Source organism: Coenobita brevimanus, chromosome 66, assembly GCF_032717465.1.
Source record: "Coenobita brevimanus isolate Jiangsu-jjx chromosome 66, ASM3271746v2, whole genome shotgun sequence".
Lineage (NCBI taxonomy): Eukaryota > Metazoa > Arthropoda > Malacostraca > Decapoda > Coenobitidae > Coenobita > Coenobita brevimanus.
The window spans coordinates 969,168-995,721 of NC_137019.1; the positions used below are offsets into that span (position 1 = coordinate 969,168).

General features: G+C 43.4%; 1 protein-coding gene across 3 annotated transcripts in view; it reads left to right on the forward strand.

Annotated features, from left to right (window-relative positions):
- The window catches only part of LOC145405221 (uncharacterized), a 211,249-nt gene that overhangs the window by 49,574 nt on the left and 135,121 nt on the right, over window positions 1-26,554 (forward strand). The window contains exon 1 of one of the 3 annotated variants that reach the window (XM_080276642.1): window positions 11,771-12,053. The exons of the other annotated variants lie outside the window; for them this stretch is intronic. Coding sequence (XP_080132768.1) covers window positions 12,042-12,053 — 12 coding nt within the window. The 5' untranslated portion in view covers window positions 11,771-12,041. Of the gene's footprint in view, window positions 1-11,770; window positions 12,054-26,554 lie in introns of those variants that run through there. 3 annotated transcript variants of the gene reach the window in all.

Genomic DNA, 26,554 nt, shown 5'->3' on the forward strand with positions numbered 1-26,554 from the left:
AAGCTTCTCCAGAGATTAATCAACTCTTCTGGTGGTAAAAATAACAGAATACAACATATGTCGTCGGATTTCAGCTCCATCTCATCTCTTCCCACCTCAGTCATTCTTATTTCGAACCATTCCCGTCCATTCATTCTCGGCTCGTCTGCATATATACAGGTCATTTGCAGGTTCAGTAAGCAAGGGAAGCCGGTGTTGTAATGGTTCGCACATCCAGCACGCAAATGGAAAGAACCCGAGTTCGATTCCAGGGCTGGTCAGACTCCTGGACTGTGTTGTTTCCCCCAGTGTCGCTGTTTACCTAGTTGTACAGTTGGGGACCTGGATGTAAATTTGATTGTTGCGGCGTGTTGTATGCTGGGGGAACACTAACTTGGGTAAAACTGATCGTCTGCCTACCGACCCTCATGTAGTCATTAGGTATTAATCCAAAGTCTTCTCCTTTCCTTCTTCATTCACCAGAGAGCTTTCCATGTATACTACACTCTCTGCACTTAACTTCATTTATTGGGTTCATCCTAAGTTAAACATAATCATGTGGCTGTAGCTAAAATAACAGAAATTGTCATGGGGGTTGTTGTAGGTATTAATGTGAGTTGATTTAGTCTTTTCAGGAATAGAGGCCCTCCTAGTTCTAAATAAGGTCGTCTGAAGGTAAACACAGTAGAACAAAACAGAACGTTATCGTACTGAAAAGGTTAACACATTTTTCCCAAAACATTAGAGGTAAAGTTGCAGGCAGACTCTCAGTATTCTAAAGGAGTTTGTTAAGGTCAGAAGAACGCATCACTGGGCTTCGAAACCCAGTGTTCAGTGTCTTTATTTTTCGTGTTCAAGTCGGGCAATATTAACTGCCCGCAGCTGTAGCTTTTTGCGACGGTCGTTTTTATTATTATTTTTTTTTATCGTTTCGAAATCGTACCCAAACATAATGAGGTCTTGCTAAACAATGATAACTAAAGATTAGTACCTCGCTTCATTAGTTCAGAACCCCAGAAGTGTACAGAAAACATTGATCATAAACTAGAGTGGCGTTCATCAATGTCCTTACACCCTTCCGAAACCGTATCAAGGCCCAATGAGATCTTGCTGAACTAACCAGTAAAAGTCAAGCGGGTTTAAAGAGTTTCAGTGTCTCGAAGCCACAGAAGTGCAAAGGGATTCTAGACCTCGGCTGTGCAGACAGTTATTTATTGTTTCCTGTAGCGCAAAGAGATAAGATGTCTCGGCCTGTTATCGGTACATTTGCGGCCAATGGTGATATGATAGGATACCCCACGTCCTGCCTCCCTTTGAATATTTACAATGCATTTGCCGTCAGTCCTCCTCTTGCACTTGTGAGATGCCGAACTAATAAAGTTAGATTCCAACCTTGCCAACCAGCTTTGGTCTCGTCTGTTAGTTTTCATTAGGTGTCTAGTAAGATTAGATTTTGTTTGATATTGACCCAGTTTTATATAACAGATGGAATTTATCTGGCAAGGAATGTGAAGCGCAACTACAAATGAGGATAAAAGTAAAATGTGTAGATGGGTAGGCCTGTGAGTTGGAGCCAGGGTATTATGGGCTTGATTGATGTGCACATGAGTGTCAGGTCCGTTGTTCTGGCGATGCATGTGATAGTTCTCCCACTTTCCTGCTTTCTCTGCCCTTGTTTTGTGGACCCTGCCTAAATAAGAAAGTTGTAATGATGATGATGATGATGATGATGTAAACGAGATACTGAGCAGAACTGTACATTTTATGGTTTGTTCGATTTCGCCCGACAGAACTGGACCATTTCCATACCTTGGAAATTATTCTGGTGACATGAAATTAAGCAGGAATGCGTTTACGTGGTAACTAGTGAATTCAACCCTCCAATATGTCCATACTTCGCTGTGCATTGAGCTGTAATGGGATAGGGACCTTTAGGTTAGAATAAGCACTCTCGTAATCACTCCTTCACAAGCCAGCCCACGATGTCCACTGCTCCTCCACGCCACTCATTCACAAAGGTAGTATATTTCCTATCTTTCCGTTTATCATGTTCACCACAGTCAGTGAAGTTGGGTAGAGGTTATGTATTCACCCGGTACTTGCCTGTCTGTCTGTCTGTGCACGATATCTCAGAAAGTTATCATCGTATTTCAATTAAATGTGATGGACAGGCAGGCAGCGTGGCAATGAAAAGTGGATCAGATTCTGAAGTGGATCCGGAACCGGAGGCAGGAATAAATAATAAATTTTATTGGCGTTGACGGAGGTATGGTCTCTCTGGTTTTGTGTAATAGAGCAGACTAAGGCCGTAGAATTAACTGATTAAGACCGTAAAGTGTTCGTCTGGTAGGGAAGAGGAATTGCTACTGTGAATCATAAATTTTGTTGGCGTTGGTGGAGGTTTGCGCTCTCAGAGGGCTTTATACTGACTACATGTATTACCATTGATTGGCTTATAATCCCCTCGCCTGCCACCTCCCCCCTCCTCTCTCTCTCTCTCTCTCTCTCTGAACACACACACACACACACACACACACACACACACACACACACACACACACACACACACACACACACACACACACGGGAAGACCCAAACGTGCTCTGCCTCCCACCACAATAATCGTCCTTAAATCACTCGCCCCCAGGGCTCATTTTTGTCTGGGATTTTTTTAGCGGCCATAAATAGACGTTCAATCTGTGTCTCTCGTCCACACTGTTTGTTTGTTTGTGTTTGTCCAGTGTTTTGTTTGTGCTGGGAGATGAAGTGGGTGTGGAGGGAAGGAAGGGGTGGAGGAAGGGGAGAAAGGAGAATGAGGGAGAAAATATATATGTAGGAGGAGGAGGATATAGGGAGAGGGAGGAATGATGGAGGACGAGATGAAGGAAGTCAGGGAGAGAGAAAGAGAAAGGGAGGAGAGTAGAGCTTGTAGAAGGAGGAAAGGGAGTAGTGGAAGAAGGGTGGTAGGACGAGAAAGGGAGCAAGAAAGGAAGAGAGGAGGGAATGTGGAGGGAAAGGAGAAAAAGAAGGGAGGCAATGGAAGGGTAGTAGGAAAAGGAGGGAGCGAAAAGGGAAGAGAGGATGGATTGTAATGGGAGGGGAGAAAAAGAAGGAAGGGCATGAAGAAGGGAGGGAGGAAGAGAGGGAGGGAAGTAGGTAGGCTGGGGGAGGAGTGGCATTTGAAGAGAGAGAGAGAGAGAGAGGCAAAATTCAGTGAAATATAAAGAAAAACAAGCAGCCACCTTCTGATATATTGAGACCACTATTTGTAGATATGTGATTATATCTTTGAGACTTAAGGCAGCATACCCATGGGCTTATCCCCTTAATCCGGTGACTTATTCTTCAGCCTATTCTTGCTGTCTCCAGACGATTTCATTCAACTGAGGGAAGACTTTTTTTTTTTATATGGAGGGATAAATATATCCTTAATAAGCTCGCCACTACAGACCTTTCTTATGTTGAATATAGAAACATCTGGAGATAGTAAGATTAGATTTTAATATACTTTGTCGGACTGAAGCGGTTAAGTGGATTCTAGCATCTTTTCCTTAACGATTTATTTTGACTGAACCTTGATTTCCTCTAAAATAATATATGTGCCTTATTTTAAACACTGGCCAGTATTGCATTAGTAACCTACGATGTTACCAGAAAGGACTGACGTGGCGCAGTAACTTGAAATCACTGTCCAATAACCCAAAGGACCGGGGTTCGATTCTCCTCTCTAGCGGAAGTTTTTGTCAGCCTTAGGTAGACCCTTGGCTTTCCCGGTACGCTTTGAAGAGTACCTACCGACCACTCGTCATGCAAGAAATAAATGCAACTCGATATTTTGCTGTGAAGGCAACGTTACCCTCCGTTATCTAAGAAAAAATAGAAAGGTAGTTTAATGTGTTTCATTATTCAGGAACACCAAGAAGTTATACATTATGAGAATGGTATCTGTAACAAAACTGAGTGCTGGATTTGTGGAGATATTTTATTGTTGTTTTTATTATTATTATTATTATTATTATTGTTATTATTATTATTATTGCTCTTTCGTAACCTTGTCTGCAAGCTGGTTTCATATAATTTGTTCACACCTGGGCTTAAATCTTTCTCCTGTGTTTCTTTCTCATGTTGTATCATACTCATTGTGTAGTTAAATGTTTTATTCTGTTTATATTTGTTTTTTCAAAGTTTATCACGTTTTAAAAATAAGGTATTTAGTATCACTACACCATCTGCCGTTGTGCAAATGTGTCTGCTTTGTCACAAATTTTTTTATAGCGTCAGCATGTCTAGATATTTTACAGCATGAACTCTACAGTATATATATTTTACGTAAATCGGGAATACTATATGAGTTACCGTTGACATCTGTAGTGCAGTGAGGGAACCAGCTGTGTTCTCAGTTTTGTCTGAAGATAATTTAAAACTAATGAATTATACCTTAACAAATTCTTAACTTCTGATGTATTGGTATGTATAGGAATGTTCAAATTTTCCGCAGTGTTCATCAAGCCTAAAGAAGATAGAAAGATACTCGATTCTCTGGTTTATAAATCACTTGTAACTTCCATCCAGCTTGATCCATTTCCGTAAACGCCATGAATGCGATTTCGCCATGATACTTGTATTTTGTATATCATCTCCCTAGATGGTTTTACTCAGTTTTACAGAGACCTTTGGATCTGCAGAGACTAAATATAGCCTTCCTTAACCCCTTCACTGTTCCAGCCTGAATAAATCGTCTAACAGCAGTAAGAGTCCAATTAAACACAAGCGCGTTCGTCGACAGCATGGCCTGGGTCGTGCTAGGAAGCTGTCATAGGCGGGGGGGAGGGAGCTAAGAAATGAACGTGGTGAGCAAAGGAATGAGTAGGATGGGATAGAAATTCGGTGGGCGGTGAGGCAGGAGCAGTAAAGTATACCCTGTGAAGAGGGGTGTTGTCAGATTAGTGATTTGAATGCAGTGATATATACATTTTTTAATATCCTTCAAGCATGTATGTGTAGGAGGGACGAGGGGAAAAAAAATGAGTGTGGTGGACAGGCAAATGGATGAGATGAGCTGGGCTTGTGCTGGAGGGTGGGAAGGGACCATGAGTGTACTGTATATCCTCTGAAAATGGGTGCTGTAGGGTTAGTAATTTGAGTGTAGTAAACGATTATTTCAAAGTGTCCACCAAGAGCTAGATAAACCCTCCTTGCTCTCATTGACCAGATCTTGCGACGCAGGTAAGAGGACGTCATCGTACTGAGCAGACTAATTTTCCCTCATTATTTCCCCGCAGTGATCCACTTATCGATCCACCAATACCTTCGAAATCATGCGTCTTTAGTGCTCAAGGACTTTTTATGGGGAACTTTGTCAAGCGCTTTTTGGATAATGAAATAAAGTCGATGGAGCAGAAAGAAGTTATAAAGGGAGAGATGGAGAGAGAGGAATTCAGGATAGGAGAAGGAAGAGGGACACATGAAGAAGAAGATGGAGATGGGGAGGAGAGAGGATAGTAATTAAGGAAACTCAAAGGGTGGGGTTGACGGGGAGAAGACGAGGAGGGAACTGACGAAGGAAAAGACTATAAGGATAGGGCTGGACGCTGAAGGGAAGGAAGCTAAGAGAGAGAGAACTATAACCATATGTTTTAGTTTTCATCGTTGTTAAGTTTAGTTATCATTGTTATTACAGCCATCCCAACCCTCAAAAGAATGTTAATGCAGAATACGCGGAAACCTCATAATAATCAGGACAAAAACAGTGGCTCAAACAGTTAGTGATCCCTCAGATAAACACCTTGGGGCACATATTCGCGTAGTATTTCACCTCTTTTACTTCTTACTTTTGTCTTGGGGCTAATATTCCCAAGCTGAGGGAGGTTTGGTCTGCTTCTGTGCATGTAGATAAATTCCCTTTATTTCTGCGTCAGGAAGGTAAGTGACGGACAAGTCCTAAGTGTGACGTAAACGCAGTGGGAGGCGGTGGCTCAATCGGTAGAGAGGTGGCTTGCAGTCCTTACGGACCCAGGTTCGAATCCCGGCTGGGGCAGGGAACAGTTTAAGGATTTGAATTTCATTAAATCAGGCTTTACTGATCTACCAGAAGACCCGCCGACATGTCGTAAAAATACCCCCGCTAATACCAATACACCAGTCCTGTATGAGACAGCCCTAGCATGTATTCAATATGGACGGTGGGTGTTAGCGCCGAAGTGGTGACATGTAGAGAGAGGAGTATGGTATGTAGGAGGACTGCTGGGCCTTGATAGCAGGCTGTGAAGCCTATGCCCAGAGTCGGACACACACAAAAAAAAAAAAAAAAAAAAAATCGAACTTTTGTCTCTGATTGGACATCTATATTCTCCCCAAAGATGGTTCCCACCTTCTCCACGATTATTTATTTATTTATTTATTTTGCTATCAATTGCCAGTTTTGTTTGATTTTCGAGATAACATTCATCGAGGAAAAATTTCTTTGACATTTTATAGTCCGTTCTCTGTGATAGGTTTCCCCAGAGTTAAATGAAATCGCCAGGGAGTTGCAGGAATGTAATTAAAACAATGAGGCTGCAGTGATTGCAACATTCACGCCCGCCAGCTTGTATAGGGGCTGGATATTTGACGTTGGCATGTGACCTTTGACCTTCGATAGATTACGCTTCAGATCGAGTTACTTCATTCTTGCCTAACCCTTAACCCTTTCACCAACTGTCTGAATTGGCTTTGCCCGGAGACCTTGACCCTTGACCTTTCCCTGCCACATTGACCTTTGGCTGATTGTTCTTAGGATCGAATCTTTTTATCTTTCTTTTAAACTGAATCCTTCCACAACGTTTATTCTACGTCAAGTAAAAACTTCGTTTTTCTTGCCATGTGACCTTGACCTTTGACTTATTGTTCTAAAACCTATCAGGTCAGTCTTTTGGGTGATCCTCAGTTCATTCCAAGTGTGATTTAAATTAGGTCAAATGTTATAGTCATTTGTTCATAGACACACAGGTCGGACTTTGACCTTGCTCTGTGACCCTGACCTTTAACTGATTGCTTCCCAACTCGAATGTTTTCATTCTTGCTTGACTCTTAACCTTTCCACCAATTCGGACATAAATCAGGTCGAAACTGTTTTATCTGACCTTGCCGTGTGTTCTTAGCTTCTGATCTTTCCCTGTGACCTTGACATTTGTGTTATTATTCCCAAAATGTTGCTGTAAACAGGATAAACACTACTTAGGTTAACTTTGCCCTTTGACCTGGTGTTCAATCAACAGGTTTATTCATTTCCAGATCCTCAACATTTCCATTAAGTTTGGTTAAAATCGGCTAAAATCTGTTTGAGTTATTTCACACACACACACACACACACACACACACACACACACAGGGACAGACACTCGCCCACTGTCCACCATGTGCAGTTTAATCCCTTCAATCAGAGGAGTCTCCCAAACTGATTTAAGCCGTTTGCCGAGTACTGGAGTAATATAACAAAATACTGTGTCATCGTTTAAAGGTGCCAAAAAAAATTATATTGACGTTTTACTGGCGAAATAACCACACACACACACACACACACACACACAATACTTATACTATACTAGTGCACTAACAGGCGAAACTTGGAATGTGACATCCGTAGACTTTCAGGCATCAAAATTTCTTAGCGAATTTATAGCCGATCGAATGTTAGGTTAGGTCACTTTGGGCAGGGTTTGGTCTGATTAGGTAATTTTTGGTTGGGTTGGGTTCAGTTCGACTAGATATAGACGGATTAGGTTAGATTGCTTTAGAATACGTCGGTTTTGATATGTTTTGGGTTGGGTTTTATTTGGTTAGGTTAGGCTGGGTTAGGTTCGGTTGGATTAGGTCATTTTAGGCTTGACTGAGTTGGGTTAGGTCTCTCTCAAAAGAGAAGAAGGGAAAGAAGAAGAAGAAGATGATGATGATGATGATGATGATGATGATGATTGGCTGTGAAGAATCGCGTGAAACTTTTTTTTCTTTTTACTTGCATCGACTCGATTGAGAATGGAGCCTTGTGATATAAATCGGATTATTATTTTGTTCTTCGGAAGTTATTGTTCTGTTAATATGATTTTGCGGGAAAAGAATAGACGAAGCCTCTCTCTCCTAATTGGACGATATATTACTGATGAATAAGAAAAAAAATAACCGCAACTCATAAAACCATCTTAGTTATTGTTTCATTTATTTAGTTATTAGTGTTCTAGCAGCCAAAGGTTAGGCCATATGGAGCAGCGTTACGTCTTATGGGAAAGGCACATGAAAGTAAATGTCTGTAGTGTTTTCATCGTAGGGTCAATTAATCGAGTCTGTTATGATATGGATTTTCTTGTTTCAGGTAATTTATTGTGCTGTACCTGATCTACGTCTGTAAGTACCAGCTCTGTTCAGTCCGTAGTTTGTAATCTCATTCAAAGGCCGTTTAATCATGTCATCTAATTTTAATTTATTTTTGATATGAGGAATATGTGGTTTAATGATGTCGCCTAACTTCTGATTTATTTTTGTTATCTGGAATAGTCATTGTACTAATGTTCCGGTAAGTGTGATCCTTCGAGTGTATACTAGAGCTATTGTTAATTCTCATCTGTGGTAAAGTTGCTGATGTCGAGGGATATCTGTGACGTGGCTCCTCATACTTTCCAGGATCATCCACGACTACGATGACTTATTTTTCCCTTTACTCATCCCCTCCCTCCCCAAGATTTTATTCAGGATGGGAAGAGCTGCGAGGAATCAAGGGGGGTTACTGAAGGCTGTTCTGTAAGCATTCAGTTTCGAAATTTCTTCCGTAAACTGAATGAAATTGTCAAAAGAGATCAAGAATAAGTTAAACAGGTGTGTGGAGGAGAAGGACATGGGATGAGCTGGAGTTGTGACGGGGTTGGGGAGGGACCATGGCCTGTATTCTCGCCGGGTAAGGAGGCTCCCTAACACCTCCTCCTTAGCGATTTATTTGTGGATCCGCTTGGTTAATATCCTGTTGAACTTTATTTACGCAGGGTATGGCGATGTTGGAAGGATTAAACGTAACACAGAGTAGGACAGTAAGGTGAAACAGGCAGAATAAATCGGTTAGGAGAAGGTGTTAAGGTGAATGCGAGTTTACCCTGAGAAAAGAGGTGCTGTACAACTGACAGTATGAGTGCAATGGAGGTAAATTTCAGAGTTTTAGCCAGCAGCAACGACCAGGTAGGCTCACGTTGCTCTCTGTTGTCGAGCGTCTTGCCTTGGAGATAAAAAGATGTAGGCCTCGTCATAATAGTGGGGTTGATTTAGCTGTGGTGTTATTACTCGTGGTGGTGGTGGTGGTGGTGGTTGCTGGGATGCTGGTGGTGGTGGCATAGATGAAGATGGTAGCTTGTTGGTGGTGGTGTTGGTGGTATTATTGATGAAATGGGTAGTTTATTGGTGGTGGTGTTATTATTGGTGGTTGTGGTAGTGGTGGTGTTATTGTTGGTGGCTGTGGTGGTGGTGTTATTGTTAGTGGCTGTGGTGGTGGTGTTATTGTTGGTGGCTGTGGTGGTGGTGTTATTGTTGGTGGTTGTGGTGGTGGTGTTATTTTTGGTGGTTGTGGTGGTGGTGTTATTATTGGTGACAATATTGTGGTAGTTGTGTTATTAGTATTAATGGTGGTGGGCGTGAAGTGTGTAGGCAGAGAATGTTAGTACTTCCCTAGATCCTTGCTTAAGCCCCCACACATGACGCAGAGACAGGCAGGCAGGCAGGCAGGCAGACAGATAGCAAGGCAGGTAGTAAGACAGGAAGCACGGCAGGCAGGCAGGCATACAGGTAAGCAGGCAGAGGGTAGAGGAGGAGGAGAGAAGCAGAGAGCAGGTGTTGTGGACTCTCACAGGTAGGAAAGGAGGCAGGGAAGGAAGACGGCAAGGAGCGAGACGGGGAGGAAATGATGCAAGATGGGCAAGAAGGAAGAGGGAGGAAAGGAGACAGGAGGGGAAGAAAGGGGATAAGGGAGAGAGATTGAAATGAGGAAAGGAGGCAAGCAGGGAAATAACAGGTAGGGAGGGGGAAATGGAGGAGAGAAGGTAGGGAGGAAAGGAAGTAAGGAGGAAGGGAGGTAGTAAGGGAAGGAGGCTTGGAGGAATGGAGGGAGGGAAGAAGGCGGGGAGGAAAGGAGGAAGGAGATAAGAAAAGAGAGATACGAAAAAAGGAAGGAGGAATGGAAAGAGGGAAGGAGGAAGGGAAGGAAGGAGGGAAGCAGAGGGAGTGTGGGGGTAGAGAAATATTACGTAAGATGAAAGAGAGGAGGAGGGAAGCGAGAGAAAATATTAAAGGAAAATATAGGGAGCAAGATGGAATAGACTGGAGAAGAAGAATATTGGAGGGAGGAAGACGTTACTGGAAGAAGGAAGAACCGAATATTGGAGGAAGAGAGAGAAAAATATTGGAGGGAGAGAATAATTTTGGAGGGAGAAAGAACAGAATATTGGAGGGCGAGAGGAATACTGGAGGGAGAGTGAGAGAAATATTAGGGAGAGAGAGAGAGAGAAGAGTATTGGAAGGAGAAAGAGAGGGAGATTATTAAAGGGGGGAGGGATTAAGAGTAAGGGATGGAGGAGAATTTTGGAGGGAGGGAGGGAGGGAGAGAGATCGAAGAAAAGTATTGGAGGAACAGAAGAATATTGGAGGGGAGAGAGAAGAATGAGGAAAAGCCATTGAAGCAAGAGAGTACCATGTGTGTGTGTGTGTGTGTGTGTGTGTGTGTGATAGCTAGGTAGATGAATAGATAGTTAGATGGATATGTAGGTAAGTAAGTAGGTAGGTAGGTAGGTTGAGAGAGAGAGAGAAGGGGGGAAGGAGAAAGCGTGATATGTAAATTTTATGGAGTAAGAGAAGGGAAGGAAGGAAGAGAAAGAGAAAGGTGGAGGGAAGTAAGGAAGTAAGGGAGGGAGGGAAAAGTAATGTGGAGAGAGAGAGTTTAAAGTGAGAAACACAGCAAGTGGGAGGGAGAGTTGAGAAGTGAGGGAGACGAGGAAGGGGAAAGGGGGGGAGGGGAGTAAAGTAAAATATATATACTGTGGAAGGAAAAAGGTAGGGGGGAGGAGGGAGGAAGAGAGGGGGGGAGGGAAAGGAGAATGGAGATGTGGAGATAAGAGACAGGAGGAAGGGAGGGAGGGAGGATGGGAGAGGTATTGAGGGAGTTTTAAAAGGAGACAGGGAAGAATATTCCAGAGAGAGAGAGAGAGAGAGAGAGAGCAGGGAGGACGGAGAAAACTAAGTGGAGGTTGGAAGGGGTTTAGGGAGGGCTTAGGAATATAAATGGAGCGAGAAAGGGAAAGATAAATAAAGGGAGGGAAGCAGGGACATAGTGGAATGGAGAGAGGGGTGACAAATGCAGGGAAGTAATTGAGAGAGAGAGAGAGAGAGAGAAGGGGGGAGGGAGAAGTGTGGAAGGATGAACAAATGGGCCGGGAGGGTGATGGTTGGAAGAAAGATGTCCTGAATGGGGAAAAAAAAATGAGGTTTGGGGAGAATGACGGGGAGAGCAGTGGCAGATGGACTATTTATGTATCAGCAGTTTTACCTATATCTCCTTATACCCGTCAGTTTTTCTTATTTTTTTATTTTACTTCATATATATTGAGTATCTGTGTATTTACTCACTGATTCGTTGGTCGTGAGGTCATACTCGAAATGAATCCCACTCCGCGGTTTAAAATCCAATCCACCACCCAACGCGCACTCAGTATGGCTCTGGTCGTGGAGATGGGAAGGTGTCCGCGCGCCGCTCCGCTTCGCTACATGATACCCATTGTCATTTAAGGGTACACCCCATCACGTAACACTCATAACCATTCAGAATACTGTATCGTGGAACATTGTACAGTGAATTGTGTGGATACGGAGAATTTTTATGGCCGTGTCTCAATATTTTGCCAGGTTTAAAGATCTTATGCTGGCGAAGTTGATGATTGGGTGATATAGCAAGCCAATTTTGACCACTTGTGGGCCATCGGGGGCGGTGTTTCAGCCCCAGACTAGACCCATATCACGGGAGATGTGAAAACAAATATTCTTCACCTCGCCGGCCATGACGTCAAAGGTAAACAATTGCTATATGTAAAAATGTGAATATATTTGCCAGCAGATATAACTAGCGTGAAACATACTACACATACGAGTGAAAGGTCAGGTAAACAGGAACTTCAGGTAATGACCAAGATGCGGCATATACTTGGAGTACACATTTAGCAGAGTGAATGATAAATTATGTGAACGAGTATTTACGAATAAACAGGTTAGGAGACGTGAGAAAATTTTGACGTAAATACATTCAAATAAACATAGAATAAATATTGCAATACTGACTGAAAAATGGCAAGTTCTTTTTCGCTTTCATAATAAACACAAAAACCTTATCTATTCTGCTGGGTAATAAAATCGAATAAAAAAGGAAATAAGGCCATAATAAACTTAAGGAGTTATGAGGGCTGGGTGATCTTTCTGAAACCTGTCGTAAGATCCCCAGCACAACAGTACAGCCCAGTGTAACATCTCCTTCAGTTCGATGTCATATTCTTGCTATCTCCGGGTGATTATATTTGACCCAGCTAGCCTACCTTGAGACAGAAGAGGATAGTTATAACCCCCATTAACCTCTTAAGTGGCGTTCTGAGTGGATAATCTGGAAGTGTCAGGAATTAAATAGAACATATAGGACTGAAGATGTTAATACTGGTGGGATGCATTTGACGCAGTGTAGAGAAACCTTACCAACATAACTTATCTAAATTGTCTCGCCCAGCTTGACGTCACAACCTAACCTGGCCCGGATTCACGGAAACATGGACAAGGAGGGTGCTGAATTTACCTGTAATGTGTGTGTGTGTGTGTGTGTGTGTGTGTGTGTGTGTGTGTGTGTAATTTCTGCAAAAACATATCATAGTTGAAAAGGGAAAATTATTGCAAATCAGCCGGTATATAGTACATCTTAACAGGAAGGACAAGGAGAGAAGAAGGGCGAATCTCCTGTCATGTGCCCAGAAATAGATCCAAGACAGAATCAGTCTTACGTATATATGAGCATTGAACCCACGACCCAGACGATGCTTGGCCATTCCTCAAACCCTGTCATTGGAAGTACCGTGCAAAACAACCAAATCACCTGCCCATAGTGGAATTAAAATGCTAGGAGTTCCGTCGGTATCAGAATGTTAATATAAAGTTCCTTAATCAAATAACCTACCTTATTTTGACGACATGTCCAAATTAATTCACGCGGTATAGGGTGACTGTAACGTGATAGTGTTCCCTAATTAAACATCATACCTGGGTGATTGAAGCTACCTGAACCAACTAATAAGTAAATACATTAACTTGCATTCTTTTTCATAACTTCGTTCATCCTAGACCCACCTGACGGTAGCCGGACGTATTTGCCTGAGATAATTGACTAACATCTCTTACTAATCTAGCAGCCTTACCTAATCACACCAAATCAAGCATAAGATTATCACGTCTGAAAAACATTAAATTTCGTCTCATAAGGACAGTATTAAACACACACACACACACACACACACACACACACACACACACACACACACACATTTCACTGTGGCCTTGCAGTAAATCATACCTATTGCTTTAATTGATATGGCGTGTTATTGTGTTTTTCCTGAATGATTCGAAATAGGCAATAATAATAATATTATTATTATTATTATTATTTTTATTATTATTATCTCTTTAGAAGGCTATTGACCATTTGTGAGTTAGGACTATATATATGTGTGTGTGTGTGTGTGTGTGTGTGTGTGTGTGTGTGTGTGTGTGTGTGTGTGTGTGTGTGTGTGTTTATAAATATATACACTCCATCATTACAGAGCAAACGCTTATGCCAGTCATTTAGAGACTTAACTCTTGCCGGAAAATCACCGCGTAGCACAACCTGCTGGTGTGACTTACTGTGAACAGGAGACACTTTTTTTTTTTTTTCTTTCCGTACTGTATATTCTGCTTCAGGGGCAGTACAGGAACGGATGGATGGAAGGTATAACGGTATCAGTTTATTTTGTGTTTCTGTGTATCATTATTGATTTTGTTGTGTGTGTGTGTGTGTGTGTGTGTGTGTGTGTGTGTGTGTGTGCTCAAATTGGTCCAGTATCACGGTAACTTGTATTGATTCTCCTAATTGCCTCATTTCACTCATCTCGGAGATATTCTCTCTCTCTCTCTCTCTCTCTCTCTCTCTCTCTCTCTCATGTGTGTATGAGTACATTATGTATGTGCGTATGCATGTATGTCATTTCCCTCGTCTCCTTACAACTTCTTTTCACTTAAATCATCTAACTTCTCACTCCCTTTCCTCACTTCTCACTCCCCACCGTTACCTTTCATCTCCTCCCATCACCTCTTCCCCTTTCCTCCCACTCTCTCCCGTCTCACTCCTGATTCCCTTCTCCTTCCCTTCTCTTATTCACTCTTCTCACTCCCTCCTCTCCTCTCTTGTGATCTGGCCACATTTGCTTCAAACGTGTTCGAGACTTGCTCAAGACATTGTCACGTACACTGTGGCGCACATGTTGGAAACACTGTGTCAGACATGTTTGCCTCAGTGTTGGAGGCTGGTTTGTTGCACGAGTGAGGGCAAGGTAAACTATGGTGTGGTGAACATGAATCTAACAAATCAGACGCTGACAGGAGAGTGGTGAAGTTGTAACTACCCCTGAAAATTAACTGGCCCAGAGACCAAAGCTTAAATTAACTTGTCACATAGACATCCAGTTCTCTGGCATGTTAATAAGGACTCTCTCTCTCTCTTTCTCTCTCTCTCTCTCTCTCTCTCTCTCTCTCTCTCTCTCTCTCTCTCTATATATATATATATATATATGTGGCCTATATATATAGATAGATAGATAGATAGATATAGATAGATAGATATAGATAGATGGATAAATAGATAGATGGATAGATAGATAGATATAGATAGATAGATAGATATAATAGTAGGGGTACCCGGCGTTCCTGGCCGAAAAGGCGAACACTGCCGGTAATCGTATTTGTTCTGGTTCAGTCTTTCTACTCCAGAACGACCATGTACAATACCTCTTAGGCTTATGAAGAGGGATTATAAGAGGTCAGGAACTTTCTGTTTCAGCTTTCGCAGACTAGCACACAGTATTTGTGTGCACTTGTTTACTATTACCTCTGACCTCATATGAACTCTGACCGGTGACCTGAAATGACCTCAGACGTCAACCTCACATAGCCTATGTCGTAACTGGAGGTCATGTGAGTCTTCATGCCAAAAATTGGGCTGTTGGGTCCTGTCGTTCGAGCGTGTATTACCGGTGACCTCAAATGACCTCCGACCAGTGACCTAAGATGACCTCGGAGGTCAGCCTCACATAGCTTATGTCCGAACAGGAGGTCATGTGAGTCTCCATGCCAAAAATTGGGCTGCAGGGGTACCCGGCATTGCCCGGGCCAAAAAGGCTAACACTACTGGTGACCTCAAATGACCCAGATCTGAGTTTAGACCCTCCTAAAACCATCCTTGGGTCACCTTGATTCAGAATATATATGGGTCTGGGTGTCTCGGGCCCCTGGTTTGGGCGTGATTGAAAGACAAACAAACAAACAAACAACGCGGCACTTTGATACGTATATACCGTAGTTGTATATATATCGGCGCCTGGGGACACACCAAGATAGGGCACAGGTTCAGAGAAAAAGATCATTAATTTACCAACTAAGGAGGGAGGTAGCTAAAATGAAGTGCAAATCTGATGATGAAAAGTTTGATGCTTATATCATTATATGGTTTTCATTCAGAGAGCCTGAGTGTCATTTTAAGCACCAGTAATCCACACCTTAATAATAACCTTTCACTCGTCCACACAAATATAATACCGGGAGCGACAGGAAGGACTATATCTTCAGGTGCCGACTTGACGAAAGGCAGGGACTCATTCTCGTACACCTGTGGGCTGCGTGTTCTCTTCACATCTGTTTCCAGCACTTTGATGGCACCTCCTCTACCATTGGCCGAGACGTCGTTATTCACGGCTAGCATGTGCGTGTGACATATTTCATTCATGTGTCTAACAGTGGCCGAACCTTAACTTCTTGTTCCCTTCCCTCTTAGTCTTCATTCCCTTCTACCTCATTCCTCATTCCCTTCTCATCATTCGTCACTCCCTCCCGTCCGCTTCATTCCTCTCTCAGTCATTCTCATTTTTCCCTTCATCTCGGACGCCCTCCTTCCCCTCTTTATTTCACACGTCTTTCTGTCCCCTCTTAATCCCTTCCCTCCCTTTCGCTCACTGTGCCTCACACCCTTCCTGTTTCTTCACTCTTCCGTCTCTTACTTTCTCTTCGTCTCCCACACCCTCATCTCTCCTAACTTCTCACTATTCCATCCCTCTCCCATTTTCCCTCTCACAGCCTATCCTCATGCCTCTCTTCTCTATAATTCATCACTCTTTCTCCCTCTGGTCTCCTCATTCATTTCACCCCTTCCTCATACCCCCTTCCTCACTATTCCTTCCCTGTCTCTCCCTCATTTTGTCCATTCCAACCTTCACTACCCACTCCCCGACTCTCCTCACTCATCACTTCTATTCCGTCCCTCTCAGCATTAGGCTTCTCCATCCCTTCCACTGCCTTCTCGTCCCACGCTTCAATATGCAATCACTCCAGACCCGCTTCTGACCCCTTGGCTTCACAGTTCAACCCTTCTCTGATCACTCACAGCTTGTTTAGCCAGGGGACATCTATTATATATTATTCCTGGTGCTGTTAATCAATTATACTGAGTTTAGAAGCACCCGATCTGAACGGGTTAATGAAGGCTATATCTAATCTGTTCACTTGGAAAAGTCTCCCGAGTAAAATATGCTGGAGATAGCAAAATTAAACTTTAGAATATCAAGTATATCATCGCATTTAGGAAACTGAATACCTCTGGCTCACTCCTCACATATCTGCCTCTCTTTAACACTCTTCACTATTAAACTACATCCCTCTCTTAACCTTTCTCCCAGCTTATCTTGATTCTTCTCTCCAGTATTCCATTCCTTTCCCTCTCTTAACTCTCTTCATCCTTCTCTTCGATTGTCTTATTCTTGTGACCTCCTCTCCTCACTCCTCTCCCCATCGTCTGCACCCTGTTACATCCCTCTTCTTCCCTCCTCTCCCCCCACACCCTGTCCATATCTCTCCCCCTTCTTTACTCTCGCAGCCTCTAGCTTATATCCAACCCTCCTTGGCCTTGTCTACATCATATATGGCTCCTGTTGTGCTGGAGTGTGTTAATGGAACATGCGTGGAAAATGGTCTTGTAGGCGTTCTGAACTAAATCATCATCCCTACTTCTGATTCTTTGTTTAGAGCGTATTTCGTCACTGTTTCGAAATTGATAAGCAGCGTACACGGGCCAAATAGGACTCCAGTGATGGTGTAGACGAGCCCTTTCGCACCCCACAAACCCCACTCCTCACTCCTCTCTTTGACTGCATCCCTCACTTCCCCCTCAGTAGGCCTACATCTTCCTCTCATCACTGTTACACTCTGCTCCACTAATTCCCTCTCTCTGTCAAGTCCTCTCCCCGTCTTTCTCCAGCCCCTTCGCTCCTCTCAATACCCTCTCACTCCTCCCCATACCTCTCCTCACCCTTTTTACCACTTTCATCCGTTCACCCCTTTCACCTCTCATCCTTTCACCCCTCCTCTCCTCTCACATCCTCTCAGCACTCTCCCTTTTCCCTTTCACTCTTCTTCTCCCCTCTCGCTCATCACCTTCCCTCTCTCACCCTTCTTCTCACCTCTCACTCCTCTCCTCACCGTTGGCAACCATCCTCTCTTTGCTTCATTCCTTTTACTTTCTCAGTTCGCCCCTCTCACTCCTTCCTTACCCCACCTCAATTATCATAACTCCTCGTATGTCCTCATCCCTCATATTCACTCCTTTCATCATCCCATTCACCAGTCACCTCCTCTCTTCACCCCTGTCATCCTCTCTCTCGCCCCTCTCATCCCCTCCCTCACCCCTCTCATCCCCTCTCACCCCTCTCATCCCCTCCCTCACCCTTCTCATCCCCTCTCGCCCCTCTCATCCCCTCCCTCACCCCTCTCATCCCCTCTCGCCCCTCTCATGATCCCTGTCACCCATCTCTTCATCCGTCTCCGCACTTGTCTCATCCATCTTTACCCCTTTCCACACTCTCCCAACCTTTATTCATCCTTCATATCTCACTCATCCTCACTCCATTCCTCTCATCACAACCACCGTCTCTCCATCCCTCTCATCCCACTCTCCGTCTCTTCATCTCACTCACCCTCTGTTATCTCTTATTACCCCACGCATCCTCTCCTCACCCTTCTAACCCCTCTTCTCTGCCCTCTCACCCATCTCTTCACCTCTCTAACCTCTCTTTTCACCCCAGTAAGTCTCTCTTCAATCCTTTCACCCCTCTCCACCCTTCTAACTCCTCTTTTCACCTCTCTAACCACTCTCTTCTCCCCTCTAGCCCCCTCTCTTCACCCCTCTAACCCCTCTCTTCACCCCTCTGACCCCTCTCTTCACTAACCCTCTCTTCACCCCACCAACCCTCTCTTCACCCCTCTAACCCCTCTCTTCACCCCTCTAACCCCTCTCTTCACCCCTCTAGCCCCCTCTTCGTCCCTCTCACCCCTCTCCTGTCCTCTCCACCCCTCTCTCCACTCTTCCATGCCTCTGGGCCGTCTCCTACCCGAGCCGGTCTCCTCCTTGGCCGTCGACAGCTGTGTACAATAGAACAGAGAGCAGGCCAGGAAGACCTTTAGTTCACCTTGAGAGAGAGAGAGAGAGAGAGAGAGAGAGAGAGAGAGAGGAGGGGGTAAAGAAAGTTAATGAGCAAGGAGGGAAGGAAGGAAACGAAGAGATAATAGTTAAGAAAGAAGACGAGAAGGTAAAGGAATGAAGAAGGCTGGAGAGAGAGAGAGAGAGAGAGAGAGAGCAGACTACACACCACACAGTCCTTACGATTCTTTGTAGGTGATTCGGCCATAATAGAGAGACTTAACGCTACTTCCTAATTACAGAAGTTGAAGAAGTAGCCTAAGAGAGTTTGAGAAGAGGATAGCCAAGGAGAAAGTTCCAGATCAGAGAGAGAGAGAGAGAGAGTGAAAGAAATGGACAAGGTGGGAAGGAAATAGGACGTGTGTGTGTGTGTCAGAGAGAGAGAGAGAGAGAGAGTATTGAAGTATCGGCGGAGAGGGAGAGATGGAGCGAAAAAGGGAGGTGGGAGTGTTTTAGCATGATAAAGTGTAGAGGGAGAGGGAGAGAGGGTGGAGGAAAGGAGAGGGAAAGGGGGAGGGTGGAGGGAGGAATATCAGATGAAGGGAGTGATCAGAGAAAGGTGAAACTGAGGGGAGGGAGGAGAGAATGACAGAAGAGGAGGGAGGAAGGGAGACGGTATAAAAGGGAGAGATGGAGGGTGGAAGAGAGGAGAAAGGGAGGGGGAGGGGATATAAGGAGGGAAGGAGGAATTGGAGAAAGCTGGGATGGATGTAAGAGGAGAGGAAGGATGAGGATGTGGGAGACAAGGAGGGAAGAGAAAAGTGAGAATGGAAGAGCAGGTAAGAGATAGAAGAGAAGGAGGGGCGAGGAGAGGAAAGAACGTAGGAGGAAGAGTACGAAATAAGGGGAAAAGTAGAGAGGAAAAAATGAGGGAGGGAAATGTAGGAGAAAAGGGAGGGAGAGGTGGGAGAAAAAAGGGAGGAGGAAGAGACCTGAGATATAAGAAAAGGAGGAAGGGAAAAAATATGAGAAGAGGAGGGAGGCCAAACCAGAAGCAAGCAAGGAAAGGAGAAAGGAGTAGAGGAGAGAAGGAAAAACAGAAGGAAAGACTGGAAAAAGAGCTGAGGAACAGGACAAACGAAGAGATGAGGGGAAAGGAGGGAGAAGTAGATAGGAGGAAAGTGGGGAGGCAGAGGTACAAGGAAAGGAAGGAGAAGAAAATGGGAGGAAAGGAGAGAGGAAGAAATTGGAGAAGAAGAAGGAGAAAGAGACTGGAGAAAATGAGCTGCAAGAGGTGGGAGGAAGGATGAGGGAGATTCGGGAGAAAGAGGTGGCATAAAAAGGAGGTGGAAGATCAGCGGAAAATAGTGCAAAAGAGATGGAAGGAAAGTAATGAAGAGGGTACAGGAGAAGAAGAGAGAGGAAGAGAGAAAACGGCTGAGAAAGAAAAAGAAAATATGGTGAAGAGGGAGGGTAAAGGAGAAGATGGAAGAGAAGTGAGACATGGAGATAGAAATGAAGACATAGAACGATGGAAGGAAGGAAGGAGAGAACGGAAAACAGAGAAATTGGGTGTTAGAGAAAGGAGGGAGGAAGAGAGAAGGAAGGGGGAGGAGAGAAGAGACGGAGGGACGTAAGGTAGAAAGAGGGAGGAGGAAGAGAAGACTAACATCGGGACGAGAGGAGAAAAAAAGGAAGAGGAGAGAGAGGAAGGGCGTTTTTAAGCGATAAATGTTGAATGAGATGGCGGGCTAGGGTGATGTGAAGGAAGGGGGTAGAGAAGGAAGGTAGGGGGGAAGGGAATGAAGGACATAAGGAAGGAGAAGATGGAGAAGGCAAGAAGGTAGGGAGGTTGAGAAGGAAGAGGGTAAGAAAGCAAAGAGTGAATGAAGAATGTGATGAGAGAGAGAATCGAGAGGTTAGGAAGGAGGAAATTAAGGAGGTAAGGAAAGGGGGTAATGGAGGAGGGAGGGAAGGAAGAAGGGAATGAAGGAGATAAGGAAGGAAGAAAGGAGGGTGAGGAGGAGGTAGGGAAGGAAGGAGGAAACGCAGGACATAAGGGAGGGAATGAAGTATGTAAAGAAGGAAGGAGAGAAAGGAAATAGGGAATGAAGGAGAAAGTGGAGAAGGGAAGGAAGGAGGATAGAGAGTATTTACGAAGGGTGGGAATGAAGAGAGAAAAAAAGGAGTGGTTGGAGAAATAAAAAGAGAGAGGGAATGAAAAAAGTGTTGATTTTTAACAAGATTTTTCGAGAGAGTTTAGATGGAGAGGAGCAGAACTGAAGGATGGTGAAGAGAGAGAGAGAGAGAGAGAGAGAGAGAGAGAGGAAGACGCTGCCACCAAATCTTACATCAGCGTTACACGAGCTTGAGAGGCTTAAGGAGGAAGACAGACAAGTTACCGTACCCTACTCATCACATCCTTACACCTTACACCATCTTCACTACCTGCACGCATTTTTACCGCACCAGCTGTCTGTCTGTCAGTCTGTCTATATCTGTTTGTCTGTCCATCTGTCTGTATTTCTCTCTTTCCATCTATCTTTACCTGTGTGTCTCTGTTTATCGAAATGTCTGTCTGTGTGTCTGCCCGTCTATCGGTATGTTAATGTATCAGTCCATCTACCTTTCTATCTCTTTCTGTCTTCCCATATGTCTGTCTGTCTAGGTAATTTTTAGTTAGATTTGCCAGTGTTTGTATTTTTTTTTTTCGTGGGTTGCTATTAACCAGTGGCGATATTAATTAACCTTGAACTGAAGTACTGCAGGTATGAGATTATTTAAACCATCCTTCTTATATTGTTTCATTCAGTTACCCAACATTTCCCAACTAGACAAACAGAGTGGATAACAGCGCGAAAAATACGAACAAAAATAAAGTTATTCAGGAGGATATTGCCAAGTAGCTGTGGAGATCTGTAAACCGTGAGAACTGGTGTAAGATCCTTCCTGAATGCGACCGTGTGATAATGTAGGTCGTGGTGGAATATGTAGGTCATGGGTGAAAGGTCAATGACACGCGGGTAAAAATACATCTGTCGTATTGTGTCATTCTAGGGCAAGTGTGAGGCTTCATAATTGACCGTCTGCCTTACTGATCCTCGTGCAGTCGATAGGTGTTGATGCTGTCTTCTTTTTTTTTCCTGCCCCGTCAGCCCTTCTCACGTGAATTCTAATGTTCCCTTATTCTTGCCACCGACGCACGATTCTCTTCGGTGCAGCTTAGGGAAGAGCTCTCGTAGTGAAGGGATTACTTTACCTGAGGATCCAGAACGATTATTTATATATTAGATTGACACAACTTTCTCCAGCCTCTTCCCTTCCTAGTAAACGTAGGGTAGGTGTCTCTGGGGAGTGGGGGGCTTGAGTAATTTCCAGGGGGACGAGAAGACCGAGAGAAAATGTAATGTCCTGCTTGAATAAGTGAATGTAATCTGGGGAACCTTTGATAACACACACTTTAATTTGTGTCTACCTTCTCAGCTCGTGTTTCTTTGTACGGTCGCCCTGTTCCTATAATGTGTAGCTTCTTTTCGTCTGTCTCATTCCAGTCCGACTGCCTGTTCCCTTTCTGCTTGTTCTGGCTGTCTCAGTAGAAAGGTAGACCCCAAGAAATTTGACATAGCCTAATAATTCAAAAGTTGAATGTCAATAACGTGGTTTGTGGTCAGGCTTGGTGTCCGTTTTCTGGCCAATTCATAAGTCTGGCCTCATTTTTCTTCCTCAGATACCGGGTACTTTAATTTTCATAACGTCAGATCGCCCACTACATCCACACACAATAGCTTCCTGCCTCTCACGCCTATGCATTTTTCTTATCCGGCTAGGTTACTGGTATTTGCACCTGTATGAATCAGGTAATAATGATAAGTCTCTACTTTTAAAAGAATCCCATTTGTTCAGTTTTCATAACGAGATTTAAATTTGATAATTATAAACAGGATTATAGATACGCATTTGCTTTTTATGATAATTGTTTATGATGATGGAAGATAAATGGTGACAGTTTGGGGGTGTTCATGACTACCAGGAAGTGCTTATAATTACCTGGAGGTGTTCATGATTACCTGGAAGTGCTTATAATTACCTGGAGGTGTTCATGACTACCAGGAAGTGCTTATAATTACCTGGAGGTGTTCATGACTACCTGGAGGTGTTCATGACTACCTGGAGGTGTTTATGACTACCTGGAGGTGTTTATGACTACCTGGAGATGTTTATGATCATCGGGAGGTGCTTATGACTACCTGGAGGTGTTTATGATTACCTGGAACTGCTTATAATTACCTGGAGGTGTTTATGACTACCTGGGTTATGACTACCTGGAGGTGCTCATGACTACTTGGAGGTGTTTATGACTACCTGGAGGTGTTTATGACTACCTGGAGGTGTTTATGACCATATAGTGAGGTAGTGATTTTAACGGTGTGAAGGCCATGTAGTTAAAGAGTTTGTATGATATGGTGCGGTAGCATTATGACAATGGGGTGAGCAGGTATTTATCGCCGTTTGGTATGTTTTGCTTTAAGGTAATGTGGTGGTGCTTATGATGATATGGAAAGCATGTGGATAGGTGGTGTATTTGACGTGGTGTGTTCATGATAAGTGCGGATGTGTATGACTATTAAATGAGATGTTGGTCGTGTTGTGGTATTTATGCCCATATAGTGTGGTGGTGATTATGACAGTTTGCTCTTGCTTCTGACCATGTGGTGGTGTTCATGACCATGTTGGGGTGTTTGCGACCGTGTGGTGTGGTGGTGTTTATGACAGTGTGGAAGTGTTTATGGGCATGTTTTATGACCAGTATTTATAGCATATTCCATTTAATATCAAATATTGTACAGCTAGTAAGGAAGAGGTCCAGTTTCTATCCTGTGTGAGAGGTGGAGGGAAGGAAGGTCGTGTGGGGGGGGGGGGATGGGGATAAGGAGCGACTGTTGTAGTGGCACCACCAGAAAGAGACGAAAAACCATTGGCAGGTTGGTATATTAACTAATGTTGGCTAAGCTATTCACGTACTTCTGTATAATTTTTATATTACCGTATCAATCTTTATACTGATATATATACACGTGTGTGTGTGTGTGTGTGTGTGTGTGTGTGTGTGTGTGTGTGTGTGTGTGTGTGTATTTTTTTCTCTTCTTACCACTCAGCACCCGGCCCCAGCGCTCAAGAAAAAAAACTCACACACACAGAGCGGAACGTATATTTTTGTGAGAGCGGTTTTGTGATGGAGGTGCGGCGAGTTGGTTGTTGCTATATTCGTCTCGGCATGCGTGATCTGTCGTATGCGGAGCCCGAACTCCAAATGCGGTAGACATCCAAGATGAATACGGGTATTATGCCTTTAATATACTTGCATGTATTCGCACCCTGTCTGTTCTACCAGTGACATAAACATACTCTGATACTCACAGGTTCAAGCAACACAGTGACTTTCACACACATAATTCTTGCAGCAAACATCCCTTCCTCATTCGAACTTACAGTCAAGAGAAGGATAAATTCTGGCTGTCATTCGTCTTTGGAGTCGTGTTTGGAGTCCTGCAGTGAACCTGATAAAATGGATAGATGCAGGTGGTGTGAAAGTAGATATGACTTCTATTGAGAATCATTGTAGGCTTTAATTTTGTGAAGGTGTTGGTGTGTCGTCTTTGGGTTCATTTGTCAGGGTGATGGTGTGTGAACTTAATATAGATCTTACTGAATATCATCCTAGCGTTCAGTTTTGTGCAGATCTGCCTGGATCTTATTAACTACCATCTACGAGTTCATGTACATGAGGAGTTGGAATAAAAATAGTCGTACTGAATATTATCTTTGGGTTCATCTTCGTCGAGGTGTTTGAGTAAATATATTGAAGATCACCTTTTTTTTTTTTTAAATGGGGGTTGAATATGGATCCTTTTGAATATTATCTTATGGTTCATTATCCACTCCTGAATCACTCGCACCATAGACCTGTCCTTCAGTGCTCAGTAAACAGACATCCATGTGGCTCCTGTTTTCCTTTCTCTTACCCATTTCCTAATATATAGGAGTTGTTATACCTTCCTTCCAGTCTTAGGGCATTCGGCTGCTTGACTAATGGTATATTATCGGAAGTTTTTATGTTTAAATATGAGAGAGGGCGTGAGAAGGTCCGAAGCGTTTGTACTTAGATGAAATACAGTTTTCTTCGCAATATCACTGGTAGTTTGAGCCAGTTGTTACACTGTTGGTCTTATGTTTGTCTCTATTATCTACACAAATTCAGTGACCGGTCTGGTGCTTCCATCTCTCTCTCCGTAAGGGTATTTCTGTACACACACACACACACACACACACACACACACACACACACACACACACACACACACACACACACACACACACACACACACACACACACACACACACACACACACACTCCTGCCTTGATTTTCCACACTGCCAATCATGGGTTACTTCTGCTAATGAAAATTGGCCTTCATTTTTTTCTTATATAAGTTTTTACCTGTTAACCAGGAAAATCGTCCAGTATCCTTGGCAAAGAATTAGAATACACTCCAATGTGCAAATTACTAAACTGCTCACACTGATTACAGGTTTCTTATGTCTAGCTCTCTGTCTGTTGCAAGACGCCTGTGCTGGAGGGGATGACCACTCACAAATGGCCTTCAGTTTACCCTGTTTTTCGCAGTCAGGCGGCCCTTCCTCCATTATACACCACTCTCACTCAAATACCCCTCCATCTCATCATCCGTCTCCCTATCCTCCTCTGTTCACCCACCTCACTCACTTTCTTACCAGTATCTCACCATTCGTTCCACGTAGCCAGACCATCCACACACGCGCACCACTTCCACCACATCCACATCAACACCGCAGCACTTCCCAAGCATTCAAATATACAGAACAGCCAGCTTAAAAGATATATATTAGAAAGAGGTCCATTTTCGAGTTGGAAATTTGTACCGTACCCAGAGTTCATTTTTTCCTAATTATTTATTTTTTTGCCCGTGATGCCTAATGTGTGGAGTAATTTAGTGGATATATTTAATCCTCTTTCCTGGTTTATTGCAGTCTGAACCAAGGGAATATATTTTTAGCACCAACAGTCCCGTGACGTATTTTTATATTTTGCACCTGCTATCAACCTATTATTATTATTATTATTATTATTATTACCTCCGCCAAGGCGTTAATGTTTTTGCCGGCGCTGGTTTCTTTGTCTGTTTGCAGGATTACTCAAAACTTACGAACGGGTTTTGCTGAAATTTTTTGGAGGGGTAGGGGTATGGCCCAAGGAACATTCTATTAGATTTTGGTGGTGATCCGGTTCATCATCCGGATCCAGGAAACTTTATAAGTATTCTTTATCATTGCGGAGTTGTGGAAATGTCAACATTTTTGCTTCTCCGCCAAGGAGGTTATGATTTTGGCGGCATCGGTGAATTGTTCAGTCTTGGCGGAGGTTTTCAGTCTCGGATTGCTCTTGTTATTGTTGTTGTTGTTGTTGTAGGTGTTATTTTTTAATTATTAATTTATTTTCATTATCATTATTATTACATGTATTATTATTATTATTATTATTATATTAGTGGTACTAGTAGTAGTAGTGGTATTTAGCATAGGATGGGAAGGGATAGATATAGTCATTATTAGCCGGTTCACTTCTAGAGAACCATTCTAAATGAGGAAAATCGTCTGGTAACAAGAATTTAAAAAAAAAAGCACCGGGTTAAAGTTAAGACCCTCTGGAAAATTACAACTTATTTTATTTTCAATAGATTTTACACAACTGGAAAAACACATCTTTGTGTGGCAGTACCTGG